This window comes from Acanthisitta chloris, unplaced genomic scaffold (assembly GCF_000695815.1).
Source record: "Acanthisitta chloris isolate BGI_N310 unplaced genomic scaffold, ASM69581v1 scaffold29697, whole genome shotgun sequence".
Classification (NCBI taxonomy): Eukaryota; Metazoa; Chordata; class Aves; order Passeriformes; family Acanthisittidae; genus Acanthisitta; species Acanthisitta chloris.
In genome coordinates, this window is record NW_008683645.1 from 54948 (window position 1) to 68402 (window position 13455).

Consider the following 13455-nt stretch of genomic DNA (forward strand, 5'->3'; position numbering starts at 1 on the left):
CTAAGGCAGTTGTTCCATGTGCAAGTTTCTACATAGCAGAGTGCCAACTCCAGAGTCTTCCCATGACTTTGTGCATTCTTCAGTTTCTTCTTTGTCATCACTTTCCACCCACAGATTTGGCTTGCTATCTGCAGCAGATTTTTTTGAAGTAACACTGGAAATGGAAAACAAAATGTTACAGTGAATATAAATTATGCTTTGAATAGAAAGAGCACTGCTTTTATGATAGGATGCTTAATATCCTTTGTTATATACCAACCATATGCCATACATTATGCTTTCAGCCAGTCTCTACAAAGAGTTCAGCATTATAAAAATCATCTGCAACATCATTTCACAAACCTGTTACATGTAATATACTGAGATGTCTGGCAAGGTTCTGCTGAAACAGGACCACTCAACACACAGTGAGATTTTCTTTGCTGAGATGCAGATTTCACCAACCAATTGTCTTGGTCAGAACCTAAGAGATATACATATCACCAGTTAAACTACAGTGCAACTGAACAGAAGCAAGTCCTTCAAATGTTTGTCTTCTGCTTATAAAAAAAACCAACCAAAAACCACCATAAAAGCCACAGCAAACATCTTAAGGCATATCTGTAGTAATAAATCTTACTGTTATAGATCTGTGATGAAATTTTGTAAGTATACCTAATGCTATTGAAGGAAGTTATCCTAAAATTAGGATTCTAAATTTAAAAATGCAGCACTTGCATACACAGCCACCACTGCAAGTAGTCATATGACATCAAGTTTAAAGTCACTCAAATGTAGTTTCCACTTTAGAATTGATAAAGCTTTTTTACTCCTTAAGTAAAGACTCCTCTAGCATGCAGAGACAATAATTAACACCAACATAAAAACCTGCAGACTCGTTAGAGTATAGGAAAAAAAATTAGAAGCAATGAATTAGATGCCACAGCATCTATATGAACTTAACCATCACTCAAGTCAACAGAAAGACATGGCAAACTTGGCAGGGCCAGATCAGTCCCTGCTAACTCTGTCTCACATTTAGATTTCAAAGCTTTAATAGGAAGTGGAAAAAAAAGAATGATTCCATATTCTATGCTATTTGTCACATCACTACAGAATTAAAAGCTTTTGGACAAATGTTGTCAAAAAATTTAACATTAAAAGAATTCTAATGATAAGCTGTGGAGTAACATCCATATGCAGTATGATTCTCTGCATGGCTGACACTTTTGGTTTTGTTACTATTATCCAGTAGCTTAAGATTAGGATACATAGGATGGAAGAATGCCATTTAGAAGATAAAATATGGTACTAAATACATCCTGAAACACTAGAATTTGGAAACCTGCAATTGCAAATCAACAGCTTTAGTGTGCAGTGAATGTTAAACAGATCTCAGCTCACAGATCACTAAATCAAGTCATTCTTGATGAGCAACAGCCAAACAATCTCAATTCTGTTCCTATAAATAAAACCTTTCCTACTGGGGAAGATCATTTCGTTTCACACCTGGAGAAGCACTACAGGATTTGCACAGAGGAGAGACAAGAATTCAGAACATACGATGAAGGCTTATTTAACAAGAACACAAGCAGCTTACAAGAATATAATTTGAACCAAATACTTGCTTCTTAAGAAGGCACTTGGAGTTGTCACATTTTCAGAGTGCTTGTAATCAATAGACATACTTAAGAACTGTTGCTTCAGCCATGCTCCTCTATCTTCTTCAAATGCCTTTCTCTAGGAAAAGAAATGACAGTTTACACATGATCACAGGAACAAGCTTAGCCCACAAACTGCTGCTATTCTATTTAAGAAAGCAAGAGCTGTAACATGTCCATGTAACCAAGGAGAGCCAGCAGTTTCACACAGAATTACTGTCATGTGAACAAGCTTTTGAATCCAACGAGGATTAGCTAAGGAGGCACTTATTTACAAGCCAAACCCCATGGTTTGTTTCACAGAGGTCTGACTAATCCTTTCACTTCACTGTTCTCCACTCTGGTGATGCCATCTCTCTCCTATTGCTGCCTCCTATGCTTCCCTTCCCCCCTTGGTGTAACACTACCTCTTGGAGGGAGCCCTCACCCAGGGCAGCTGCCAGTAAGCATTGCTGCTTCTTTTTTATTCAATGGCTTTTTATTTTTCCTGTCATATCTGTACCATCAGAGTTTCACAACCACATCATCCTGACCTTCCCCTGCCAAAACTGTAAGCCACTTCATGTTTTTGACCTTACTACTGGCTAGACCAAAGGACACATCTGCTAAAGCTCATTCACAGACACATCTACACTGATTGCCTTCCAGTACATGTGCTTACTGGCCAGTTTAACAAGAATGAACAGATAATGACCCTACAAAGGGAAACACAGCAATTACTTGGTGTTTCTGCAACAGTCACTGGTTTCCACAAAAGTTTTGTAATCAAGTACCTTTGAGAATTCAATGCTGCAGCCAGATTTGACTGAGATTTGCATAGGCCTTGCTTTTGTAGGAAACCAAACTTTAGCAGCATCTACAGTTAATAGCTAATAAACTACTGCGTTTTGGAAGTACTTAGACATTTCAAAAGATGAAACAAAAATGGGTTGTTCCAGTTGCAACTACTGCATTTTTCGGTACACACAAAATCCTTGGCTTTTTGAATCACTAAAGATGTGTTTTATACTGGATGGAAATGATCTTTCTCTACAGGTGTCAGCAAACATTGTTGGATGGCTGCACTTAAGAGTGCAACAAAAACCATTTCCAGAGGAGCTCCCCTTTCCCATACCTCAAGTCCTAGTCTAATAGCAGCATCTGTAAAACTTCTTCGTTCCTTCTCAAAGTTCTTTTTTTGCTCTCGAAACAGTCTCCACTCCTCCTGCAGACGCTCTCTTTCTTCCAGCAAATAGCAGTCTTGTAGTAACAGAGTCGTGTCATCATCACACGGAGACATAAGCTGTTGCTGCAGATATAAAGCAGCAAAAGACAAACATTCATTTGGGAGTGACTTGAGAGGTGCAGTGTTTCCACAGGTTGAGTTTTATCAGAAAAATGGTTGAAGCTTAATATGGAAACAACACAGGAAGTATCAAGTCAGTGGACGGTGGGGTCAAGTTTCAGATAGCAAGCTAAATGTCCCTGTTCAGCCACCTGGCCTCATCAGGCTTCCTCACCTTTGTTTAGCCCCCAGAATTATTCCTACCAGGATTACGAGCTCATTAAATTACTAACTCACCCACCATCACATCTACACTCAGACCAACCATTAAGAGTTTTTATTTTAAAAGCATTATCAAAGAATGGAGAAAGGCTCAGAGGCAAGAAATGTGGCACATTAAGTAAAACCCACTTAGATTCAGTTGAGAAAAGTAAGAAAAATTGAAGCCTACTACCTGCAAGAGCTGTTGCTGAGTTTTAATCATTTCTTTACATTGCTGAATCTCTAACTCCAGCTTTTCAGTTTCCAGCTCATGGTCTTCTCTTGAAATGACATCTTTTTCATTCACAGCTCCTGAATGTCCACGTGACACTAAGGGGGAAGAAAAGCTTCTTAAAAACAAATGGGAAAAAAACTCTCTCATCAGAGACTCCTAGCAAGAGCAAAAGGTTTTAGACTATTTGTTTCATCCTGAAAGACAGACACAGTGTATACAAAAGCACTTCTATCAGAGACAAGAGATCCAAAATTGATGCTATACATGTAATTATGCACCAAATACAAGCTCAGAAAAAAATAGCAATCAAAACATAGCTGTTTCACAATTCCCCAAGGTAAACCAAGTGTCTGCACTGCAATGAGTGTCACACAAAAAATCCTCACTTCTTTCAGCACTCATTTGAAAGAAAAATCAAGACAACCTTTTTTTTTCATTGACATGCTGTTATTCTGAGCCCATTTCTGAAGGGCTTGTGTGTTCACAGAAATATGACAGTAACTATATTTATCACAGATATGAAAAGAAAGAAAGCCTTTTCCTTCAAGTCCTGTGAAGGAGAAACTGAGCTAACAAACACTGAATGCAAGTTTTCCTTCCAGTAAGGGAATGAATTACAGGAATGAGTTGTATTTTGTACAATTATATACTGTTTTATTTAATGCATAACTATATCACAATGATTGTAATGAGCCAAGTTTTGATCCCACTATGCCAGTATTTGAACATTAATAGAATCTTAAAGGACTACACTGTGGTCAGCCCTATAAACCAAGAAAACCTAAAAGGTGACTCCAAGAAAAGAGCAAATAATTGAAACACTTTTCCTGCTGCTTATTTTACAATTAGTTACACCAAATCAAGTATTACAAGCATTCTTGCAACCCTTTCTAGGCTATAAGCATATTCTCAAAGACCATCTGCTCTTTCATTTGCAATTGCATGCATGACCTTCTCAACCGCATGCATGACTCTCAACTGCAAACATCCCTGTGGTAGTGGCTGCATTTGCTTGCATGGGAAAATAATACTAGGAAAGAATTTTATATATTTTTAGCTGTCTTTTAATGCTGTTTAACAGCTGGAAATGAGGAGCGTCCAGCACCATACCATCACACAGTTCATTTTAGAATGCCACAAGGAGTCTCAGAGGGATGGACATGGCAAGCTGAGGCTCCTGAGAGGGGATTATATATTTTGCATCCAATTGCTTCAAAGTGTTACTTGTATTTATATGTCCATGTAATACAGTTAACCATTACCTTGGTTATCCAGCTTTTCAACATGGTTTTTCAGCATTCTCCATTGTTTCCTAATGCTGTTGGTCAGTTGCTCTCGCACAGTTTCACAAGATAATTCCCACATATTCTCTTTATTTAACTCTGCAATATCTTCCTCCAGGTCTGACAGCACCTGTACAAGCAAGAAATGAGAAACTGCAAACCACTGCACCACTCCAAAGATGTATATTTGTTTATTTAAATATGTACATAGATTTAATTTACTGAAGAAGAAAAACCCTTACATACAGGCAAAGATTTTTCCATCCAGGGATATTCGACTCTCAGGGAGTTGAGTTCCCTGACAGCACAGTGCTGAAGAGACAGAAGTGACCTGGCAGCCCCCAGAACCCCACCAGAGACAATGTGTCAGCCAGCAAGACTCACTCTCACACATCTTCAAGCTAGACAAATTCAGACTGCTGAGTTCTGCTGTCAGACTTAAGCGGTAGCTGCCCATAAACTCACTGTGCAGCATGAACAAGATTTAAGACACAAATTTTCTCCTGTTGAGAATTAAGCCATTTGTACCTGCCTTATTTTTCTCCATGATTAAGAACACCCACACCATACTGAAGGTATACTGGAACTAGCACCTCCCTCTCCCACTCTGAATAGTACTGTGATAACATGACAGATTGGCTGTTTTCAGGCTTGTTGTTTTGCACAGCAATAAATGATGCAAATACACTAGTAGCTGCCACTCTCCAAGGTGTGTGCTTCCTTCTAAGAGTTGATATGAATTAGCATTCCTAAGTAGAAATGCAGTGTTTGGCTTTTGAGGTATCTTTATTTTGCAAGGGATACAATAAGAGTTCAGGTTTCACACCAAAATACTAAGAGCCATAAACATGCATGAACTCTCAGATCTTTTGCATGGAAATAGATCTTCAGACATTCACAAAGCAAACAGTATTTCTAAACAAAATGCTAATCCATGTACTATACACATTGTGGGATAGACTAAATCTAAACCACACACTATTTCTCAAAAACATTTTTTAGGCAGCATTCTTCCTGCTTATTTTATTTGATAAATGTAAAAAACTAAGCAGTGTCCCTATAATGACAAAAACTATCCCCAGTTCTAGGGTGGCATGAAATTAGAGAAGGTATAAGGGAGATTAAATGGGGTAAAAAAACCCAAATCAAAATCAAAGAGCCCACAAATCCCATATCATCCTACAAGCCTGCTGAAATAATTCCACTTGAGACTTGCATCTAGTAAATACTTCTATTATTCTCCTTCTACTGGAAATTGCTATTGTCTAGTAAGTAGTTGTTATATTTAATCAGGTTAATTAGCACTATTACAAGAGAACTACTCAGAAGCTTCAGTGCAGGCTTTTATTATTTTCTGAACAGTCTATTAATGCTAAAACAGTTAACAAATACTTGTTTAATCACCCAAGAACAGTGCAGCAATAATTAGACCTACTGATTTCCTACATGATGGCTGTTTCAGGTAAAGGCTAACACACTGCACATTACTGACTACTTCATGAAATGCCCATGGGTGCCATTCTATGTAGTATGGGGGCAAGCCATCCAGTCAAGTTAAGAAGAGTTTATTCACATCTTATAAAGAAGCAGCCAGAGAGAAAGCCCAGTGCTTTTCTACACAGCACATTCAGGGGCTGGACTAGAGCACCTAAGATGGCTCAGAAATAAAGAAATTAGTAGAGTAACTTGGGTAGGACAGTGGAATAGCAAGTATTGGATTCCATGGAATCAGCACACTTTGGAAGGCTCCATCTATGCACATTTTTATGTACAAACAGGTACTACTTACTGTTACAGAAAATGCTTCATACTTTGCTCTGTAGAGTACCCATATCCTCTTACTAGCCTATTACTAGTACAATGCCAATCTCAAATGATTCCTTGAATCCAGCCTTCATGCATGTTTTGTGTATTTCTACTCTCTGATGCCAGGGGCATTTATTGCTAAGCAAAAGCTCAGTAAACTCTCTAGATTATTCTCCACTTCACTCTGACATCAAAGCAGAACTGTGACTTCTAGCAGGAAATCAGTAAAATGAATAAACAAACTCTGACAAACAATGAATAGGCAGTATCCTGTTCCATGAAAATATCCTGTGTAAAGAAATACTTAAAAATCTGCAAACACAAAAGCCATAAGCCATCTTACTTTGAAATCGTTTTTCTTGAACATAACCAGCAGTTCTGTAAACATAACTAACAGCTGCTGGAATCCACATGCTATAGGTGCACACCCTAACTGAACTTCTTCCACCCCCATGGGAAGCCTGGTTTCTTTGCATAAGCTCCTTGAAAGCTTACATCACCAGTATGGAAGGCAGACAAAATCCAACATGCATTGCTACATAGAATTAGATAATGGTAGCTACTGCATTTAAAATTCATTCAAGGTATATTTTCAAGCTTTCTACTGCCTGAGAAGAATGGACTGGATGTTGTTCAGACAGCAGAACATTTAAACATGGATGGATTTTAAACACAGCACACTGCAAGTCTCGTAAGTAGTTCACTTTCTATTTAAAATAACTGTCAACTTATTCCAGCACTAAACCAAACTACCATGGAGATTTAATTTTAGCTGAAGAATACTTACCAGGCCATCTTCAGACCTTTCTTTAGGTTTCTGTTTTTGTGGTGGTAGAAGTAAAATAATCTCTTTCTTCATTTGCTGAAGAACTTTCTTCAGCTCAGCATTTTCCACTAGAAGCTGTTTTTGGCGTTGTTCATAATCACTTAACAGAACTCTGTACATTTCTTCTTCATTTCTGGAAGAAATAATCTTACAGTAACAACATAACACCCACAATATATGCTTCAATTAATATTGTTCTAAGACAACTACCTGGCTTCTGTCTTATCAGTCCTCCATGCACCTCTCTTCCCATCAGCTCTACCAACATAATTTAGAACTTCCATAGCTACAAATGAAAAGGATATTTTAAAGTGTGAAACAACATGCAAATACACAAATATTCAGATGACAATGCATTTACATGTAGTTATTGCCAAGAGACCACATTACCAAATATCCCCCTCAGTCTTCAGACCCATATGAAACCACATTGCCCTGCTTAAAGCACAAATAAGATAATAATAAAAAAAAAAAAAGTTTCGTGTTTGGGAACTCAAAGGGAACTCATTCTGTGTTATCTATTTTATGCCTTTATTAATGACATCTACATCCCTATTTCAACCTTTATGTCAATATATCAACTCTAATCTCTTTTCTGTCAATGTCAGTTTTGTCTCCCATTTAGGGTAACTTCCTGATGTTTCACCACATGTTCCTCAAAACAAACTTCTGTCCACATTTCAATCAGAATCAAATCAAAAATTAAAAACATCACACACCACCAACAAAAGCCCAAACCCAACACATGACTACAGATCAGTGGTCCAACCTCAATTCTAGTTAGCCAGCAAGTAAGCATTAACTGGTTTTAAACCCTGTAACTTGACCTTGCTGATACCTGAACTAGTACTAGCCAACTGGAGTCAAGAATGTCTAAGTCTTACTGATCTCAGAGTGAGGCTTCGAGAGATTACTGAACCAATACCCAAAGACTTTCCACAGCCAAAACAGGTGTTCCTTCCACAGTGTCCTAACCTTGTTTGCCTGACCCATAAGCACTGTCAGAAAACTAAATCAGCAGAAAACCATCTCAGCAACAATATGAATAGTTTTCTTCTGGTTTAGCGAACTAAAACAGCTCACTAAAAGATGCACGAGAGCTGGCAAATAGCTGAGTGTTTTGGGGATGGCAGGTGGACGAGAGCAGGACTTCCCTTCCACTGGAGATAAAGAAGTACTCCGAGGCCAGATATGGGAGAACCAAAAGGTACAGGTTCTTTTAAAACACATAAGAGTAATACCCATTTTCAGCACCACAAAAAACCTATATTCATGTTAAATAGCACTGATTAATGCCTTGAACACAATTTTTGGGCTGCACAGCATACAAGTACTCTCGTGAAAAAGGAGATCTGATTTCTCCTCATTTCACATAGCACTAGATGTCACGGCTGTCTTATATTACTTTCTCTATAAAATTTCTCCTTACTTGTGTTAACCACAAGCAGACTGCAGTATATCAAGGGGACAAAGCTCATGCAGCATGCCCTCCTGATGGCAACTACTGGGCATAAAATGCAGTGTTTACAGCATTATCCAAACTCTTGTGATGGCAGTAGTAGCAAGAAAGTAGAGAAGAGACAGCTCTAGCTTAGGAATTGATTCCAAACAAATTTTTCTTCACCAAAAAACCCCCCCTCATTTTGTAAATATCAGCATTTGGTTGGCGCTTTGTAAATAATCTTATGGAACACAATAGAGAACAGTCTTACACATTCAGCTAACATGAAATATTACATTTTTTCCTTAACATTCTAACATCTAAATAAAAATCCACAAGAAGAGGGCCATATTACCTTTAAAGATAAAAATGCTTACATTTGGTTCTGGTTAACATACAGAATATGCTATTTTGCTGTGGTAAAATTCATAGAGCTACTTACCTATCTTTTTGTCCTTTTTGTTCATGACTAACTGATGCAAGCGTTCCTTCAATTTGTTATATTCTCTCTCTTTCCTCTTCATATCATGATTGTACTGTGTAGCTCTACTTGAAATGATGTTCTGTAACTTCTGAACCTAAAAGCAATCCCACAAAAATGTGTGTCTCTTCAACTAAAGTATAAACACAAATTTCTTCAGAAAACCAAAACACACAAAACAATGTTTCTAAACAAACTGTATTTCTGGTGAAAAGTACTCACAAAAAGAACCAGAACTCTCCTAACCCATGGATTCTGACCTCAGACTTATTTCAGGAGAGTTAGTTTCTGCAGAAACCTATACCATAAGCAACAGGTTATAATACTATAGTTCCCCTCAAGTATAATTGAACTCATGTTCCAGCAACTCACATAACCTTTAATGCCTTTATTGAACAGAGCAGAGAAAGGCTTTCAATAATTTGTGCTCAGGATCTAGGTTTACTCTAATTCTAAAACATGCTTCTTTAGGTTTACACTAAGAAAATAAACTCTTGTTTGGGGCAGCAAAGTGCTGGAAGACAGACTGTTCTGTTTGGTCTAAAGGAACATTAAAACATCATAAAGCACATTTTTAACCTGTATCATCAGTTCCTGGGGTTGTGTTGGTTTGTGCTTTTTTCAACTCTCAGTTTTAACCTTACAAACATACAGCACATGAAATATGTTAAGCTAGAACTTCAGGATGTTCACTATATACAGATAGTGCTGTGACTCCCAACTGTATGAATATGTTTATGAACATGGAGAACACTCACAGAGACTTAGGAGTCATGTGAAGTAGAGTGCAGGGGGGAAGGAGCACACTGGAAACAAATCCCAAACTAAGCAGTGTCATGGATGTCAAAGTGTTTTCTGATCTTGATTCTTTCATGACTTAAATGTCTCAAAGTCTCATGAAACTGCACATCTGCATTTCTGCAGTACTCCCTATTGTCCTAACTTGGACCTATCCCTTAGAGAACCTATTTATCCATGTGCAATATGCTAACTGCCTTGAAAGACAACATTTATCAAGAAAACAAAACATTCAAAATGAACAATTACAAGGCTCCATGCAAAAAAACTTCATTCTTCAATATCTGTGCAACGACTTGTGCTAATGTACAAAACAACTCACTTCATCCTTTTCATTTTTAAGTAACTGGTGCAAATTTCTGTTCTTGCTTTGCAGTTGTCTGTCTCTTTCCTGAAGTCCAACTATTTCCCTTTTAGATGATTCCAGCTGTTCCTAGAAAAAGTGTTGATAGTTCACTATCAGTAAGTATTAATAGCAAACGATTATAAAACCAAACCATGCAAACCAAACTGCCAAACCACCTCACTTGAGATATGGCTTGATATTTAACAGATTATCTTATACAGTTATGAGTTTTTCACTAAGTCAGGATTCTGTAAGCATATCTGTACTGCTAGAGTGAGGTGGATACTATGCAACCTGTATGAATTTGGGAGTACAGTTTTACTAGAATGTTTCTGTTAAATACTTAAGGGTACAACTAACATATACAGACTGCCCATAGCAAAGCAAATGGGACATTTCACATATGCAGAGAAAGCTAGACAGATGATCTCATAACAAATGATGCAAAACTAGCACTTAAGAAACTGTATCTACAAATATGAGACTCAGACCTGAAATTGACAGCATAAATGACAGCCAAACACTACATACAAACTTTTTTTCCTTCATATGTGTAGTGAGCTACAAAGGTGCAGAGATATTTAGGCAACAAGAATTCCAAAGCAAACCACACTGAAATAAAGGTAACATAAGAGTGGAATTCAAGAGGATTGCTGAATGGCACCTGAAAGAATTTACATGACAAACCTTACAAGCTGACAGGCAAATCAAATGCCCTGAGATTGATGTCATACTAACAAGATTTCCCCCTCTCACCTTAAAGCTATTCATCTAGGGAAAGCAACCAGAGTCTTCTGCATTATACAGTGTTTGCACAAAAGTGAGTGAAGTTACACATGGCTTTTAATGTGACATTGAAATGCTTCTACGTAGATGACCATTCTCAACAGGACTACTGTGACTGTGAATCTGCAGCAATATTTCTCAAGGAGATGGTGCTGGCCAAGTGAAAAGCAAGCCTATAAAAGCACTGAAATATTTTCTAATTTTTATATTTTATTTTCTTGACAGAATCAACAAAAAGAAAAGTCTCTTCTTATATGACTGCACATACAAGGACCTATGAAGTAGCACAGTCTGTGAACTCCCAATATATCAGCTACTCCACAGTGACTGGGCTTGTGCATGTGTTTATCCTGTGATAAAATGAAGCTGAGTAACTTCTGGTTTGACAACAGCTTCCGAGCAATTATTACAAAGAGATTTTGTAGTCAGATATCCAAGGAATCCAACAACAAAAACATGTGGAAAAAATTACAATAGGGGAAAAAGGCTGATAAAAACTCTGTAATGTAGTAGAAGTGTTACCTACACTTTTACATGTTAAAATTACATTGGGAATTTATCTTTTAGAGCTGGGCATAGCCTTTTAAGCAATACTAAATGGTATGAACTGAAGTGTTTAACACTTTTACCCACAGTGAAGAGAAATACTTCCAATCCAAAGAGTCTTCCCTCTCTTCCTTGATTAAAGAGGCCACAATTTTAAATAAGTTTTCAGTTCTCTCATGATCTCATATTTCATTAACTTTAAAACATTTTCAACTGAAAAAAAGACTTTAAAAAACCCTCCCAAATGCACGTGAAAATACAACTGCAGATTAGTACTGGGGAGAAAACAAAAAACCACTTGCTGTTAAGAATGTCCAGAGCTGCATGACACTGATGGAATGATCTTGTTTTGTACCTTTACTTTAGCATAGCAGTTCTGTAAGTGATCCATATCACTTCCCAGTTTCAGATGCTGCATTTCTACTTCTTCCTGAGCTCGAAGATTCTTGTGCTGCAGTACAAGCAATTCATTCATACAATTTACGATAGATATTAAATTCAATTCTTTTCCTTTGGATTCCACATAAATAGAGGGAAAACCCAATGTTGTCAATTCCTGTTAAAAGACAAGCAGGGGTGGGGGAAAGAGATCAATAACTGGATCAATTTCTCACAATTCTCCATAAGACAGAAACAGTATCAGGTGAAATCCTGTATGAAGTGGAAAAACCTAAATCCTACTCCCCACCGACTTCAGCTTCTGACCACTGGGAAGAATCTTCTTAATCCAGCCAATCTGTTTTACCACAATTGATTTAATGTCACCTTCACACAACCTCCAATAAACAAAAAGATCTGGCTTACCCTATCAAGATAGGATATACTCTGTTCAATATTCTCTTCTGTGCAGAAGGCACTGAAAAAGCTGTGCATGTTTTTGGATGAAGGCAGTGACAAGCGTAGCACTTGTGAGTTCATGCTTGTAGGAGATATCTTTCTTTCTGAGGTATATTGAAATATATTTTTGCTATCTAAAAAGTTAGAAACATTAAGAAACAAATCAGGGCTAATGGTTTCAGACATTAAAAAAATCCTTAAGTATTCAAATTATTATTTTCAGAAATTTACAACTCTAGAGCTTAGAATTTCATCTAGAATGACATGTATTAAACAATTTAGAATAAAAAAAACAGATAAACTTCTACCAAAGATTTAAAGACTAAAAACATTTTAAGGTATTGTACCTTTCAAATTCTATTCATCTACCAAGAAAAAAATTGACCCAACTTTCTTCTGTATTGGCTTGTTACAGCATAATTTTTTTTTCTATACATAGGTGCAAGAGGTGTGCATTTAGTGAAAATTCCCATACAATGCATGGTATCCTTATTCTTGGTAAGTGTCTGCTGGAATTTACTCTTCTACTAGGCAAAACCAGGCAAGAAAATATTTAATCCTTTCATAAATTTGCAAGCAAGTTATGAGGCAAAAGAATACAAGTATCTCAGAGAGCACAAGATACGCTGATAGGTGTGATTTAAAAAAATTAAGTGTGACTGAAAAGTCTTAGCAGACTCAATCCAAGACAAAGCATTCTTTGTACTACATATTTAATGTTCTGTTTAGGTAGTCAAATATGTCATGCACAAGACTCCAATCTCTCCCACTGCAACATCACTGGTAAAATTAGGAAATGCACTAAATTCAAAATATTACCAGCTCACCTGATGACAGCACTGGCACAGTAATAGTTTTCCAATCTCCCATAGCAACAACGACAGGCAGGTACCTGAGCAACTGGT

The 13455-nt window shown here is 37.3% G+C and overlaps 1 protein-coding gene across 1 annotated transcript; it reads right to left on the minus strand.

Moving 5' to 3' along the window:
• On the minus strand, positions 1–13449 carry SSX2IP (synovial sarcoma, X breakpoint 2 interacting protein). The gene is made up of 13 exons (XM_009079034.1): positions 13378–13449; positions 12518–12684; positions 12069–12269; positions 10358–10468; positions 9199–9334; positions 7526–7601; positions 7277–7448; positions 4663–4813; positions 3359–3495; positions 2755–2928; positions 1608–1719; positions 343–463; positions 1–154 (listed from the first exon to the last, which is right to left on the minus strand). Exons 1-13 carry the CDS (start codon positions 13418–13420, stop codon positions 1–3), a joined length of 1755 nt encoding a protein of 584 aa, XP_009077282.1. The 5' UTR covers positions 13421–13449.
• Between the last annotated feature and the right edge of the window lie 6 nt (positions 13450–13455).

Bases quoted from the DNA above. Each gene is read 5' to 3' on its own strand.
- SSX2IP (XM_009079034.1), bottom strand. From the start codon at position 13,420: ATGGGAGATTGGAAAACTATTACTGTGCCAGTGCTGTCATCAG. The intron at 4,814-7,276 runs GTAAGTATTCTT...TTGCTTGTACAG, and splicing joins AAAGGTCTGAAGATGGCCTG to GTGCTGTCAGACCTGGAGGA. The intron at 155-342 runs GTTTGTGAAATG...TTCCATTTCCAG, and splicing joins CAGTATATTACATGTAACAG to TGTTACTTCAAAAAAATCTG.